Source organism: Gorilla gorilla, chromosome 14 (assembly GCF_029281585.2).
Source record: "Gorilla gorilla gorilla isolate KB3781 chromosome 14, NHGRI_mGorGor1-v2.1_pri, whole genome shotgun sequence".
NCBI classification, from domain to species: domain Eukaryota; kingdom Metazoa; phylum Chordata; class Mammalia; order Primates; family Hominidae; genus Gorilla; species Gorilla gorilla.
The window spans coordinates 39442246-39457778 of record NC_073238.2 but is presented as its reverse complement, the minus strand read 5'-3'; the positions used below and the strand labels follow the sequence as shown (position 1 = coordinate 39457778).

General features: G+C 41.9%; 1 protein-coding gene across 3 annotated transcripts; it reads left to right on the top strand.

Annotated features, from left to right (window-relative positions):
- Positions 1-446: 446 nt before the first annotated feature.
- Positions 447-11097, top strand: AMER2 (APC membrane recruitment protein 2). 3 transcript variants are annotated; one of them, XM_031001426.3, is made up of 3 exons: positions 457-864; positions 1058-1932; positions 2311-11097. In XM_031001426.3, exons 2-3 carry the CDS (start codon positions 1158-1160, stop codon positions 3186-3188), a joined length of 1653 nt encoding a protein of 550 aa, XP_030857286.1. In that variant the 5' UTR covers positions 457-864; positions 1058-1157; the 3' UTR covers positions 3189-11097. The 3 variants fall into 3 exon arrangements, with proteins under 3 accessions (XP_030857284.3, XP_030857285.3, XP_030857286.1); XM_031001424.3 differs by having other exon boundaries at positions 447-864; positions 1058-11097; XM_031001425.3 differs by having other exon boundaries at positions 448-774; positions 1058-11097.
- Positions 11098-15533: the final 4436 nt, after the last annotated feature.

Sequence of the window (15533 nt, the reverse complement as noted above, 5' to 3'; positions counted from 1 at the left end):
TCTTTTTGCTAAAAAGCACTCAGCTGGGATTATGAAATCAGATGTCAAGACTAGAATATTAGCAGTCACTTTTTAAATCAGAACACAGAACAGATCCCTAGACTGAGCTGTTCCCAGAAAAAAGGTTTTCCCTCTCCCCAGACCAGGCAGGTAGGAATGTCTGCAGAGATCCCTGGACACACAGGGACCCCTGCCAAGCTTTTCCTGCTCTGTACATTGGGGAAGGGGACTGCAAGTCAGCCCTGGTGGTATGGGGGAGGGGAGTGGTACAGCAGTGACAGGCATAATGCCACTGTCCTGCTGAGTGGGAAAGGAGAGGGCAGAACCCGGACTCGAAGGCCCACCTGTGGAGTGGGTCTGAGATTCCCAGCCTGTGTTCTCGGTCAGCTTGTCTATTGTTATCAGATGTGGGCTGGGCCGCAGCATCTGTGACTTCATCCCGTGGTGGCTGGAGTCTGGGATAAAAGTCATGGTTGTCCCAAAGGTGCAGGCAAACTCCACCCCGGGGAGCTGTTGTGCTTGCATTGCTGGGCTGCTGATAGACTGATTGAGTGGTGGCGTGTACTTTTGTCACAAGAACCATAACCACAATGACAGCCACACAGCATGGACCTAGCGTGTGCTCAGCTCTGGACAAGACATGGATGTAGGCAGACATGCTTCCTGCCTGCTGGGCTTAGTGCACCAATGCTAAGGACAGACATGAAGGGCTTGGGAAAGGCATGAAGATGCATGGAGTCTAGGAGAGAGGATAAGAAAAACAAGCATTTTGTGGTGGGTTGAATTGCGTTGTCGTTTTTAGAGGCATTTCGTGATCCATGGTTGCGCTCCCGTGAAGAGCGAGTCTAGAGAAGGAATCGGAAGGTGGGTGAGAGTTGAGGGAATTTGAATTCCATAATTACGACTCGAATTTCTGCAATCAGCTCGCGGCTGTATTGCCTGCTCCTGCCACAAAAACGCCATGCAGCGCCGAGCCAAGTCGGATGGAAGTGGGTTAGGGTATTATATAAGCCCTTGCGGGAGGGAAGATGGTCTTTTATGTGTGTTTCTTTTGCAGCGGCGGCGGCGAGCGCGGCTCAGGTTGATTTAGAATACGGGTGACAGTGGCCTGGCGCGAGCCCACTGCTGACGAAAGCGGCTTATCCCGCGCGGTTTCCATGGAGACGAGCCGGAGCCGCGGCGGCGGTGGGGCTGTCAGCGAGCGCGGCGGAGCTGGCGCGTCCGTGGGGGTCTGCAGGAGGAAGGCGGAGGCCGGGGCCGGGACCCTCGCGGCAGACATGGACTTGCATTGTGACTGTGCCGCCGAAACGCCGGCCGCCGAGCCGCCGTCGGGGAAGATTAATAAAGCTGCCTTCAAATTATTCAAGAAGAGGAAATCGGGTGGCACCATGCCCAGCATTTTTGGGGTCAAAAACAAAGGGGACGGGAAAAGCTCGGGTCCGACGGGGCTGGTGAGGAGCAGGACCCACGACGGACTTGCCGAGGTGCTGGTGCTGGAGAGCGGCAGGAAGGAGGAGCCGCGCGGCGGGGGCGACAGCGGCGGGGGCGGCGGGGGGCGGCCGAACCTGGGGCCCCCCAGAGCCGCCGGGCCCGGCGGGGGCTCCCTCGCCAGCAGCTCGGTGGCCAAGTCGCACAGCTTCTTCTCGCTGCTGAAGAAGAACGGGCGCTCGGAAAACGGCAAGGGAGAGCCTGCGGACGCGAGCAAGGCCGCCGGCAAACAAAAGCGGGGGCTGCGGGGGCTGTTCAGCGGCATGCGCTGGCACAGGAAAGACAAGCGGGCCAAGGCGGAGGCCGCGGAGGGGCGCGCGCCCGGGGGCGGCCTGATCCTGCCCGGCTCGCTCACCGCCAGCCTGGAGTGCGTCAAGGAGGAGACGCCCAGAGCCGCGCGCGAGCCGGAGGAGCCCAGCCAGGACGCCCCGCGAGACCCAGCAGGTGAGCCCGCAGGGGGAGAGGAGGTGCCCGCCCCCGCCGACCGCGCCCCAGCGCGGAGCTGCCGAGAGGCCGAGGGCCTCGCGCACCCCGGCGACACCGGCGCCCGGGGAGAGGACGCCGCGGGGCATCGGCGCGCCGAGAAGCCCCGGGCACCCCCCGAGCCGGGGCCCGGGGAGGTCCGCACGGCAGAGGACGCTTCCAGGACGGGGGCCGTTCCCGTAAAGACGGTCCCCCTTGTCGACTCCGAAGGCGGCAGCGGCCGGGCGCCCGCCGCCCCAGACCCTGCCTCTGTCGATCCACCCTCAGACCCGTCGGCAGATCGTATTTGTTTGATGTTTTCTGACGTGACTTCACTGAAAAGCTTTGACTCTCTTACAGGCTGTGGAGATATTATTGCAGACCAAGAGGAAGAGGCAGGTCCCAGCTGTGACAAGCATGTCCCCGGGCCAGGCAAGCCGGCTCTGTCTAAAAAGAACCCCGGCGTGGTGGCCTACCAAGGAGGCGGGGAAGAGATGGCCAGCCCGGACGAGGTGGATGACACCTATCTACAGGAGTTCTGGGACATGCTCTCCCAGACCGAGGAGCAGGGACCCGAGCCCCAGGAGGGCGCGGCTAAGGTGGCAGCTGCGCTGGAAACCAAGGTGGTGCCCGAGACTCCCAAAGACACCAGGTGTGTGGAAGCGGCCAAGGACGCGTCCTTGGTCAAACGCAGGAGGCTCAACCGGATTCCCATCGAGCCCCATCCTAAGGAGGAGCCCAAGCACCCGGAGAAGGAGCAGCAGGAAGGCGTCCCCAACAGCGACGAGGGCTACTGGGACTCCACCACGCCAGGCCCAGAGGAAGACAGCTTGAGCAGCGGGAAGAAGGCGGGCATCCCCCGGGATAGCTACAGCGGGGACGCGCTCTATGATCTCTATGCTGACCCGGACGGAAGTCCAGCAACCCTTCCTGGAGGGAAGGACAACGAGGAGACGTCCTCCCTGTCCCGGTTAAAGCCCGTATCTCCAGGCACCATCACCTGTCCACTGCGAACACCAGGCAGCTTGCTGAAGGACTCTAAGATCCCTATTAGCATCAAGCACCTGACCAACCTTCCATCTAGCCATCCCGTGGTGCACCAGCAACCCTCCAGGAGTGAGATGCCCAGAACAAAAATCCCGGTTTCCAAAGTGCTGGTCCGCAGAGTCAGCAACCGGGGCTTGGCTGGGACCACCATCAGGGCAACGGCCTGCCACGACAGTGCCAAAAAGTTGTGAGGTCTTCCAGGCCAAGGTGGATGGGCCACATGTCAAGGAATACAACTTTTCCCTGGAAACCACTAAAGTAAGTTTTGCTTTTCCTAAAGAAAGTCTTTTAGGACACCACCCGTCCCCCGCCCTGCTCCAGAGCGTGGACCCAGGAGGTCTTTGTGCCCTGAGCAGGGACAGGATAACACCAGAAAGAGGGATGCTACACTGGGGATTCTCCTGTCAAGATAAGTCCCTGAGAATTATTTTCAAGCACTTTTTTCTTTTTTACCTTTAAGTTTTTCTTCCTTTTTCTTTAATATACTGAACACTTGGAAGTCACCTTTACTTGCCTTTGCAGAAAACAGTACTTAGCCAAACCTAAGTAAGAGTCATGCCTGGATATTGGGATAAGCCAGTGTCCAGAGGCCTGAAGGAACCGCTGAAGAACCAGAGGAGATCTCCTCTTCCAAGACACATTTCCTTCCTTCCCTTCTTTCCTATTTCCTTTCCAGTTAAAAAAAAACAAAAACAAAAACAAAACCCTTTGCTGTATCACTGTGTGGAAAATACCTCCAAAGCTGAAAGAGCCAGGTATTTACCTGATGAGCAGAGGGGACCACTTATTGGCAGAAAACTTCCCTACGTTCAGTTGTTAGATATGCAAATTGATAAGGATCTAACACTAGGAAAATAAAGGCGAGTTTTGGTTTGGTTGGTTTCAATCATTTGTTTGGGGAGATATAAAAGGCTCAGGAGAGCAGGCTTTTGCTTTTGCTTTTGTTTGTTTCTTCCCCCACCCAGTGCAGAAATCAGGATCAGGGAAAGATTTTATTAAATGCCAATAGATACAATATTTAAGCATTTATGCTTCTCATGTGAAGATAATGCATATTTTACCGTTTATCCAGCTGTTAACATTTTGTATTCAGTCAATTCAATAGAATTATTCTAGATAATTCTATATCTAGAATATAAAATCTGGTCTTATAGCTAGACATGATGACGGTCCCCAAGCCATTGATGTTCTGTTATGTACTGTAATGGGAAGCGATTCTGATTTTGTTTTATGTGGGTTCTCTGGTTCTCAAAAAAAAAAAAAAATCTATTGTGCTGGTGTCCCAGAGGAATGGCTCTGCCTTGTTTTGGGTAAGAGTCTGTTTCTCACCCCAAACCCTGTTTTCAGATTTTTTTTTTACCTTGATTGTAAAATTTCAGATCCAACCTTTCCTCAATATAGTGAGTGCAAAATGAGGAACACATAAAGAAAAACAATAGAAAGATACAGTTCTTCACATCATTTGCCTTTTGCTTTATAGACTTATGACGAAGACAAGTGTGTTCAGAATATGACACTGGCAAGCTTATGTATTGTAAACACTTTATGCCAAGTTTTTTTTGAAAAGTGGTTTGCTTCTATGTATGTTTTCTAATATTTCAGATGAAACATTTATTTCAGAAAGGGTTATTATATGCCTAGTTTGAATGATAAACTGAAGCAGTTCCTAGAATGCTATTAGTGTCTAATGATGAAATTAATATCCTTTTTGAAATACACTTCAGTGTATTTAATCAAAAGACCAGAGCTTCTACTAGGAGGTGATTCATCATACCAGGAAGATTATGCATATTCACGTGAAACTGCACATATGTAAATGCCATGAACACTTCTGTATAAGTCTCATTTCCAGAGAGATTGCATTAGTAATGAACTGTTATTACATGCTTTTTAAGTTTGTTTTCTGTTTCATAAATGAAAGAACAAGGCAAGTTAAATATATGAAAACCTATTTTAATAATATGAAGAAAGTAACAAAATAAATGGACATCAAAGGAAAGCAAATTGAGCCAGTAGCAGAAAGTAGGCCATTCCCCATTTTAAATTTGCAGTGATTCAATTAGGAGAGGTTTGCTGAATTTCTTCATTAGTCATATGACTGGCTTTTATTGCATTGTCTCAGATCCATGATGTTATTTCAAAGTAATCTTTTAATATTTAATTTCTTTATGTGTGTAAATGAGGCCCTATATGCAGTCATAGCCTTAAGCATTCTGAACACACTACCAAGAATTCATATAAGCATCTCACACTCACGTGCTCATGCACTCAACTGTGTACAGACTAACAGACAAAAGACATCTACTCTAGATCTGGAAATTATTTTTGAAATTATTTCTGTATTAAACAAGGGATTTACATTTGATTTCATGCCGCTGGTACTATTTAGGCTCAAAATACATTCATCTTCCCCTAGTGAATGGAGAAAATATAAATTTTATTCCTAGCTGTAAAACAAAGGATCTTGATTTCCTTGTTGTACATTTTCCTGCAAGGGTTATATTCTCCTTTGCATGAATCCATGGCAAAGTTATGTTGGTTCATTTGTTCAATTGTACAGGAAAGTTAAGAATACCTGAAAAACTTATGAGAATATTGTAATAGTAAAGGCAATCTATTTCTTAAGCAGTAGAAGAAAAGTTTTTGCTTTCATAATTTTAGGACTTAGTCCTCCATTTACACCGTTATGCTGTGTCTCCTCTTTATAAGAAAAGGAACACGTGAGCAAAGTTTATCTTAGTTTCCACTGACCTGTCAATTAACCAGTTATAAAAGATATAAAATATTTTCTTTTTAAATTTATATTTTCCACTTTTTTTTTTACCTTATTTTTTAAGAATTGCACCTACACCAATCAAATAAAGGATTTGGGCAATGAATTAAACAGCCTCAATCGCTTGATGGGAAATCCCTGGAGTGGCAGGAAGAGTAGATTCTCAACTTTTTCCAACCATAGAAAAGGGATCATAGTTGCTTTCTTGTGCCAAGGGCTACTTTCTCTCATTTGTGTTCATGGAGATTGTTTTTTCAAGAATTTTCCTAGATTTACATTCCAATTTTTATTAATACATTATATCTAATGACCTTGTGAAGATTATTCAGGCCCATATTTGCTGACTTTTTAAGGGAAGGATTGGATAGAGGCTAATTATATCTTTCCTATGTATGTATATTCTAAGATACTTGGTTGATTGACTTCCTTTAGTTGAAAAGCTGCCCAAATTAGACAGGAAAAAGTCAAATCAATTGTTGGGCGAAAATTTATCTGTTGGTTTAATAGCTCTGCACAAAGACAGCCTGACTTGAATGTCTATATTACACATACACTGTTATTTGAAACACTCTGCTTTAGTACAGATGGTGGTTGATGCATTTATCCTGCCATTAGCACCAATTGGGAGAAATTTTACTACAGCATTTTAAATAATCACAAGAGGAAATAGATTTTTATTATTTTATCTAAAAACAACAATAGAATATAGAATACAAAGGACTTCCTCTAGATACATTTTATTTTATCTAATAACAACAATGGAATATAGAATACAAAGGACTTCCTTTAGATACATTTTCCACAAATTATCTGCTTATTTAAATACAAAGGGTTTAATATCTATGAAGGTAATAACTCACCGTGTTTAAAGGATTTATTTCTTCATCTCAGAGGTAGTCTTCAAGTATTTGCAGTTAAACAGTATGCAAATAGCCCTTTGCTTACACAATTATCCGGGTAAAAAGACTATGTCAGGTGTTGAGATTTCTTTGAATTTTCTAAGAGTTTTCATTATTTACGCCTTTGTCAGATTAATTTTAAAGGCGACTCTTGACTGTTAGCTTGGTGTGAAGAGATCCACTCAGGCAGCTCATGTCTCCTAAGTGCCCTCAGACAGCAGTGACGGGACACTTCACATGACGCTAGCATGTTGGCTCCGTCCGCATGGCGGAATGCATTCCCTGCTGTTAGTTATCTGAATTTTTCTCCTGAATTACAAATATATGGATTTGGCTCCCCTGATGCTGGGCTTCTACTGAGACCTGTTCCAGTACATTCACATATGCTTTGCTCCCCTTCATTGTTAAGAAATTAATTCAAGAAGTTTTTGCTGTTAAACATAAGGAAAAACCATCACAATTGCCTCGTCTCATCACTGAGGAAAGCTGGTTTAAAGTATCTGAGTGAAATAAGAGGAAAACCCCAAATACTTCACCTAACCCAGTTTCCCTTTTCCCTCCTCCAGGCAGAGCAAGGAAAAGAACAGTTCTAATTTGTGTAAACTCAGCCTTAGAAAATTTCAATTCATTACACACAAAAATGTTTATGAAGCAGTTTGGGACCAAAGGGGTAGTATGGTAGACGAGTGTCTTACAGAGCCTGTGTGGGGAAGCAAAAGGCAAGGGTGTAGTTCACAGGCAGAAGCGAGCTGTGACATTGTCAGTGCAGCGTGTGAGTGTGGCTCCTCACAGGCGGCCATTGATTGTGAGACCTCATCTTGCTCTGAAGATTTCCCGGTGGCTGTCATGCATTGCTTCTCAAAAGCCTTGCACTGTGATAAGGTTTAAGGAGACAGATTGTTGCAACAATAGCCACTTCTAGAATGTTATTATGTCACTGCAGATGATGTTTTTAAGAGGTGATTCAGAATGATAGTTTCGTGATTATGGAAAGGAGTTCCTTCTCAAACTGCAAAAGGAAAGATGAAAATAGTCATGAAGCCTCCAGAACTGAAACTGGGCACCTTTTTAGGATGGATATTTACTTTAATTCAATGCAACACATATTTATGGGGCATACACTGTATCTAATACTTAATAAAACCCATTCAGTTTGGAGCTCACACCTAAGCTGTGCTGTAATTGGATTTTCTTAATATTCATTAAAAACACAAAACAATGTTATTTTACTTTTTTTTGGTATTTGCATTTGTTGCTTATAGTTTGTGGGGTGAAGCAAAGTGGTGTGAAGTTGAGGAAGGGCACTATGAATTAAGCCACACAAATGCCTCTAAAAAAATAGTAAATATAACAATGGTTAACATTTGTTGAATACTTACTATGTGTCAGGCACCGCTAGGAGATTTAGAAATAATTACTTAGTCCTCTTAACAGCCATATGGGGTAGATAATATTATCTCCCCAGTATGACAGCTTTAATTCATCCTTTTTTTTCTATCCCTTTCCATCTCTGTCTGTCTGTCTCTCTCTCTTTTCCCCTAGTCTCTAGGACAGGGATATAAACTCTTTAGTGATTTTCAGTAATAGAGAGCTAAGTACTGCTTAGTGTCATTGTCAGCTCACTTCTAATAGAAAGAGCTAACTCATGTCCACGCAGCTGAAAATTAGTTTTGTGTCTGAGATGATGGTGCTCACAATCATATACAGGGAACCCTGCCACTGTGCTATGCTGAGTAGGCAAACATTGGCCTTCCCTTGGAAGGATCCTCTTCTCTTAGGATTAATGTGGGAAGTACAGACAGAAATCTCTTCTGTTGTCATGGCGATACTTCCTCCCTGATAGGGTATCATTCATTCAAAGCATATTTGTTTCATTTGTTTTTATTCCTACCTTAAGCCATCTTGGTGGGTTCTGGGTGATCTATGCATAGGTGTGTGTGTTTTAATTGCAGTAAGAATATTGAATATGAGATCTACTCTGTTTAATTTTTTTTTTTTTTTGAGATGGAGTCTTACTCTGTCACCCAGGCTGGAGTGCAGTGGCTTGATCTCGGCTCACTATAAACTCCACCTCCCAGGTTCAAATGATTCTCCTGCCTCAGCCTCCCAAGTAGCTGAGACTACAGGCGTGCACCACCATGCCCGTTAGTTTTTGTATTTTTAGTAGAGACAGGGTTTCACCATGTTGGCCAGGCTGGTCTCAAACTCCTGACCTCAAGTGATCTGCCCACCTCTACCTCCAAAGTGTTGGGATTACAGGCATGAGCCACCACGCCCGGGTTACCTTCTTTAATTTTTAAGTACACAATACAGTATTGTTAACTATAGCCACAGTGTTGTACAGCAAATCTCTCTCACCTATGCATCCTGCGTAACTGAAACTCTGTGCCCATTGAACAGCAGCTCCTCATTTCTTCCCCCATCAGCCCCTGGCAGCCATCATTCTACTCTCTGCTTCTGTGAGTCTGGCTATTTTAGATCCCTTATAGAAGTGGAAATGCGCACTATTTGTCCTTCTGTGACTGGCTTATTTCATTGAGCATAACGACCCCCAAGTTTAGCCATGTTGTTGCTTATGGCAGGATTTCCTTCTTTTTTCAGGCTGAATAATATTTCCTTATATGTATATGCTGCATTTTTAAAAACCCTTTCATCCACTGACAGACGTTTAGATTATTTCCACACCTTGGCTATTATGAGTAATGCTACAACGAACGAGGGAGTGAAAATATCTCTTTAAGATCCTGATTTCAGTTTTTTTGAATAAATACCCAGAAGTGGAATGACTGGGTCATTTATATGGTAATTCTAATTAAACACAGAATTATTTTTAATTTTTTGAGAAACTTCTGTGCTGCTTTCCACAGTGGTTGCATCTGTTTACATACTTACCAATGGTGCACAAGGGTTCCAGTTTCTCCACATCTTTGCCAACTTGTTATCTGTGTTTGTTTAAATGACAGCTGTATGAGTTGTCCCTTGCCTCCATGCAATTCTGAACTTCAGAAATAAGCACCTGGCTCCTTTAAAAGCTGTCCGTCCTATGTTGTGTCTACAACCACTGAATCCTGTCCTACATTTTCTGATTCATTAACTCATTCAACTAATAGCTATTGAACACCTTCAATAAGTCAGCCACCATGAAGATGAGTATTTTATATTGAATTCTACTAACATATCCTGTATGTTTACTATGTTGCCAGAGAGGATGCTGTGTGCTTTTTTTTACATTGTTATCTTTACTGTTCACAAGAACCATGTAAGGTAGGTATTGGTAAAATGGGTAATTTTGGAAATGCTTCAATAATCGAGTAGAATAACTTTTGCTCTATGTGAGAAGATATGTTTTAAATAAGATATGGCTTAGGTTTCTGGTTACTTGAGACATACTATACCTTCTCAGATACTCTCAGACCTGAATCATTTAACAAACTAAAGCAGAAATACTAAAAATATCTGGTTCAATAGCATAGGGGCATGGAGTAGACATGCAGAAAATGCTTGTTCACTTGCCTTGAAATGGCTCCAGGTGGCCTGAAGGAATCAATGAACCTTCTCAAATATCTACATTACAACCATTGGTCCCCACTACACATTTATTTCTAAATAAAGGAGGAGAAACTCTAGCAAAGTAGTATTTAACATTTTCATTGCTTCCAGGATAAATCTTATTGAATATGGAGGATCTGATAGTGGTAGGTCTATCAGGAATATCAGGGAAAATGCTTTTGATGTTGTTGGCAAAGTCAATTCCTATCATTTGTACTTGACACCAGCTACCTAGCAGGCTCATTGTGAACTTCAGGTTTCGCCCACGTTATTTATATAAAGTATCTCAGTGTAATATAGGGAGTTGCTGGTTATTTGAAAATAGTAACAAAGATAACCCAAACGAGAAACTCCATTTCCATAATTAGCTTTCCTGAAAGTCAGGCATGTCTTTGAGGACAGGTTTTGGCAGTATTATTTTTGTGCACAGGAGGAAAACTATTAGTAGGTTTATAGATGTTATTTTTATAATAGAATGTTAAACCCCTGAAAAACATCAAAAATTGTCTCCTAGAACTAATTCTATGTTTTAAAAACTTGTTTTAAAAAGGGATTCTAAATAGCAATAGGGTCTTTCCTCCTTTCTCCACTCCAATGGCTTAATGGGATAGAGGAATCAATGTTTATATTTTTAAACCTGTAAATATTTTATTTTGGGTATTTTGTATATTTGTTGATATAATTCCATTTTGTGCATATGTACCATTGTGCATGTTGCTGTTTTTGATAGTCACTCTTTTAATGAATGTAAGAAGCTTGGGCTAATAGCACTTTTCTTGTTCCATTCAAACATCTGAAAATGAAACTACAACACTGCCATTTTACTGTTGTGTTTAATTCAGTCAATAAATTTTGTTGCTCCTTTGCATTTAAAGTGAATTCTGTTGGTTGTTATTTCTCCAGGATCAATTTTATTTCCGGTCTTTTCAATTTTTATAAATTATACTAATGATGGTGATGATGAGGAGGTGATGTGTGTGTGACTGTCTCGTGGAAAGACCAATGGGAGGCCCATATTTCTCTCCACACTTTGTAAACAAGTGAAAAATTCCTTGTTTGGTTTGGGCAGCTGTCTTTTGAAAAGCTCATTTGTTATTCTGACTCTGATCTGAATTCCGAGCCTTTTACTCAGAAAATCTCCATTCCTTATCATCTCTCATGAGGCCGGCTAATCCGTGCTGACTGTCAGGTAGTGGCAACATTAGGGCCACTGGAGTCTTTCTAAAGAGTTGCTTTCTGGTTTTTGTTTATTTTGATTTTGGTGGTATGTTTTCATTTTCTATGTGTAAAGGTAGGGAAGCCTCTCAAGGAAAGGAGGCCGGAAACCGCAAGATGTAGCTACTGATCCCTGGAGGCCAACAGCTTTCCATTCCTTGGTCCAAGAATGAGCTGAGAACCATAAGGGGAGGTGGATGCATCCACAGTAGGGTGGCGAGGACTGTTTCCTAGACCTTTTTTGGTAGCTGATGGTCAAGCACAGAAAATCAGTCAGGATAAAGAGATTTGAGCAACACCTTTGGCCACATATTATAAACCTGGACCAAACAGTTAGAGAATCCACGTTCTTTTCAAAAGCAAATGAAACATTTGTGAATGTTGATTACATCCTAGACCATGAAGTAAGTCATGACACATTTCAAAAAATAGATCCTCACAGAATGTGTTCTCTTACCACAACACACCTGCAGTAGAAATTAGTATTAAAAGGATAATTAAAATCACTCCATACATTTGGACATTTGAAAAATGCACCTTTCAATAGCTCATGGATCAGAGAATAAATGAGTAAGGATATTAAAAAACAATTAGATGTGCATAATTATGAAAAGGATCTATATTAAGACATGAAATATAACCAGATCTGTACTTAGGAGAATTTTATAGCTTCAAATAGGTTATAAAAGATAAGGAGCTGAGGATTAACAAGCTGAGAATCCATTTTAATTAAATGTAAGAAGTTAAGAAAAGAATAAAAGAATAAACACATAGGAATTTTAATTAAGAACTGGCCAGGTGCGGTGGCTCACACCTGTAATCCCATCACTTTTGGAGGCTGAGGCAGGTGGATCACTTCAGGTCAGGATTTCGAGACCAACCTGACCCACATGGTAAAACCCCATCTCTACTAAAAATGCCAATTAGCTGGGCATGGTGGCTGAGGCCTGTAAATCCCAGCTACTTGGGAGGCTGAGGCAAGAGAGTCGCTTGAACCCAGGAGGCGGAGGTTTCAGTGAGCTGAGATCGGGCCATTGCACTCCAGCCTGGGCAACAAGAGTGAAACTCCATCTCAAAAAAAAAAAAAGAAAAAGGAAAGAAAAGAGAATTAATATTAATAAGAGCAGAAAGCAATAATACAGAAAACAAAGATACCCTAAAGTAGATCAACAAAGATAAAAATTTTTTGAAAACCATCTAACAATATTTTTAAAGAAAAAAAAGAAAAGATAAAAAGTATGGTTCAAAATTAGATGGTCATAACTACAGTTGCAGTAGAGATAAAAAGTATAATGAAAGAATGTTATAAATATTATGGCAATAATTTTTTTTTGAGACAGGGTCTAGCTCTGTTGCCCAGTCTGGAGCACAGTGGCATGATCATGGCTCACTGCAGCCTGGACCCCTTGGGCTTAAGCGAGTCTCCTGCCTCAGCCTCCCAATTAGCTGGGACTGCAGGCCCACACTACCATGCCCAGCTAATGATTTTATTTTTTATAGAGGTGGGTTTTCACCATGTTGTCCAGGCTGGTCTCAAATTCCTGGGATCAAGCAATTTCCTGCCTCGGCCTCCCAAAGTGCTAGGATTACAGGTATGAACCACCATGTCTGGCATATTATGACAATAGATTTTTAAAACTAAGGTAGAATATACAAATTCATGTGTGTGTGTATAAAACATAGGAATATATGAGTATATATATATTATATATATGAGAATATATATAATATATATGAGACTATATATAATATATATTATATATGAGAATATATATGTATATAATATGTATATTATATATATATAAAAATGTATATTTTTTATATATATATATTATATATATAACCAAAAGTGACTTGGGAAGAAATAGATAACCTAAAGAGTCCTGGAACTATGAGAGACAGTGAATTGGTAGTTAAACTCTTTCTCTCCCCCTCCAGACAAAACAAAACTAAAGCAAAGCAGTAAAACCAGATAGCAGAACCAATGTTTCAGCAAAATCTAGTGATCAGGCAATTCCAAATTTATAGAAATTTATAGAATTTATAGAAATGTATATAATTATTAAAAATTATAGACACATCTCTATTGTGAAATTCAACATTTCTATATAAACTATTAGAAAAAACTGAATCTAGTAGTCTGTAAAATCAACCATACATCATGATTACGTTGAGTTTATTCCAGGAATACAAATATGGATTCCTGTTAAAATGAAATCCCTATAAATATTATTTACTACTTTAAGAGATTGAAGGAGAAACATATGATATCTCAAAGTGATAGATTCACATGACTGAAGCAGTTCTTAGTGTCCTCTAACAATTCCAGAATTTGGATACCTAATTCCTGTCGTATTCCTGAAGAGTACTTAAGTTCTTCAGGACAGTGGGTTTCTTTAAACTTTAAACACTTTGTCTAGCAACATTATTTTAAGCAATTGCTCACATTTCATTCAATTTAAGGTACTATAGATGCGCTCTTCTTTCATGTGTCACAAAAAAAGGCTGCCAATTGTAAGATGCACCCAATTTCAGAGACGTAAAATTGTGAAAATGTGGATCTTAGAATGGATGAAATATTGATGTATTTGTTAAACGTTTTAACAATAGTGTTTTTCCTCTTCCCTTAGAGAAAGGAAGGTTTTCTGTTTTTTATTTCTTTTTGAAAAAGACAATTATCTACAGATACCAAATGTCCAGACATTTGGAAGCAATTAATATTTAGTGAAGAATGTATGAGGCAGACACAATCAAGAACTCAGACTTTAGGAAAATTATATATTCCTTTTTGTGTAGAATTTTACATACTTGTTGTGAAATGAGCATGGAAAAAACTCACTTGTACTCAGGGTTATTTTACAAACTTCTCACTTTGAAGAAAGTGAAGGCCTGCATGCCTGACATTTTTACCTCTTATCTTTCTTCATCAAGAAGATCTCCCAAGTTGGCAGGAAGAATACAGTGATCATTATTTTATCTTTCCCTGTCAGCTGCTGGCACCTCAGTGTTTCCCAGAAGACACCAATTTCTCACAGATATATGTCTGGTACTTCTTTCCAGATGGTAATGTGTTTCTTAACAAGCTTCTAATTCTTTCTTTTGCCCATGGGACTGCATTTCAGAAGACTCGCATCACATCTTGTTTTCTCAGTCTTTCAGAAATGCACCACCAGGTCTGATGCAAGCCTACAACCAATAATAGTGGCTGCCTGGTAGATGTCAGGTGGATTTCTTCTCTCCTAAGTGGAGTGCCCCATCCATTGGTAAGTCTAAGCCCAACATTTGGTTCAAGGAGTGATGGTCCACCAAGATTGATATCCCAACCTGTAGGTCTTTAAATAGCAATAAAAGATGACACTGTACTTGGCTGCACTCTTGCAGATGGTCTGTGGTGCCACCCGCCCAAGGACTTGCACCTTTTAATTGATCATTTCTTTTCAGATTTGTGGTTGTAATCTTTCCTTCTCATTAACATCATTATTTTTTATTCTGTTAACTGCCTTTCTTCATACTGACCTTTAGTCCAACATTATCTTCCCAATAATTCATTTATTTTTCCTTGGGGGAAAATCCATACAATTCTTGCTTTTGGGGGAAATTTGTTCTGAGAATCATGTGAAGAACTGGTGTTCTTTGGGATTTTTGTAGAATAAATAATTTGTCTGATCTTTGTTCCTCTTCCTGGGAGATAACCTCTAAATCCTTGGAAATTCCTGAGTGATAAACTTGTCTTCATTATTCATGGGGGGCTCCTGGACCACACCTGAATTTATGCTAATGAGATGACTTAGGATTGGGGCTAGTCACACCAGAAATACCAACCCTGTGATTAAAGGGTTGGGGCTCTGAGCCATGGCTTCCTGACTCCTGGATTCCAGAATGGGGAAGAGGGCTGGAGATTGAATTCAAGTACATGGCCAGTGGTTCATGGAATTAAACCCTAATAGAATCTCTGGATGCTGGGGCTTCTTGGATGAGCTTCTTAGTTGGTGAACACATTGATGATGTGCCAAGAGGGTGACATGTCCCAATTGCAAGGACAGAGAGCATGAAGCTCTGTGTTCGGCACCCTCCCAGACTTTGCCCCATGTGTTTCTGCA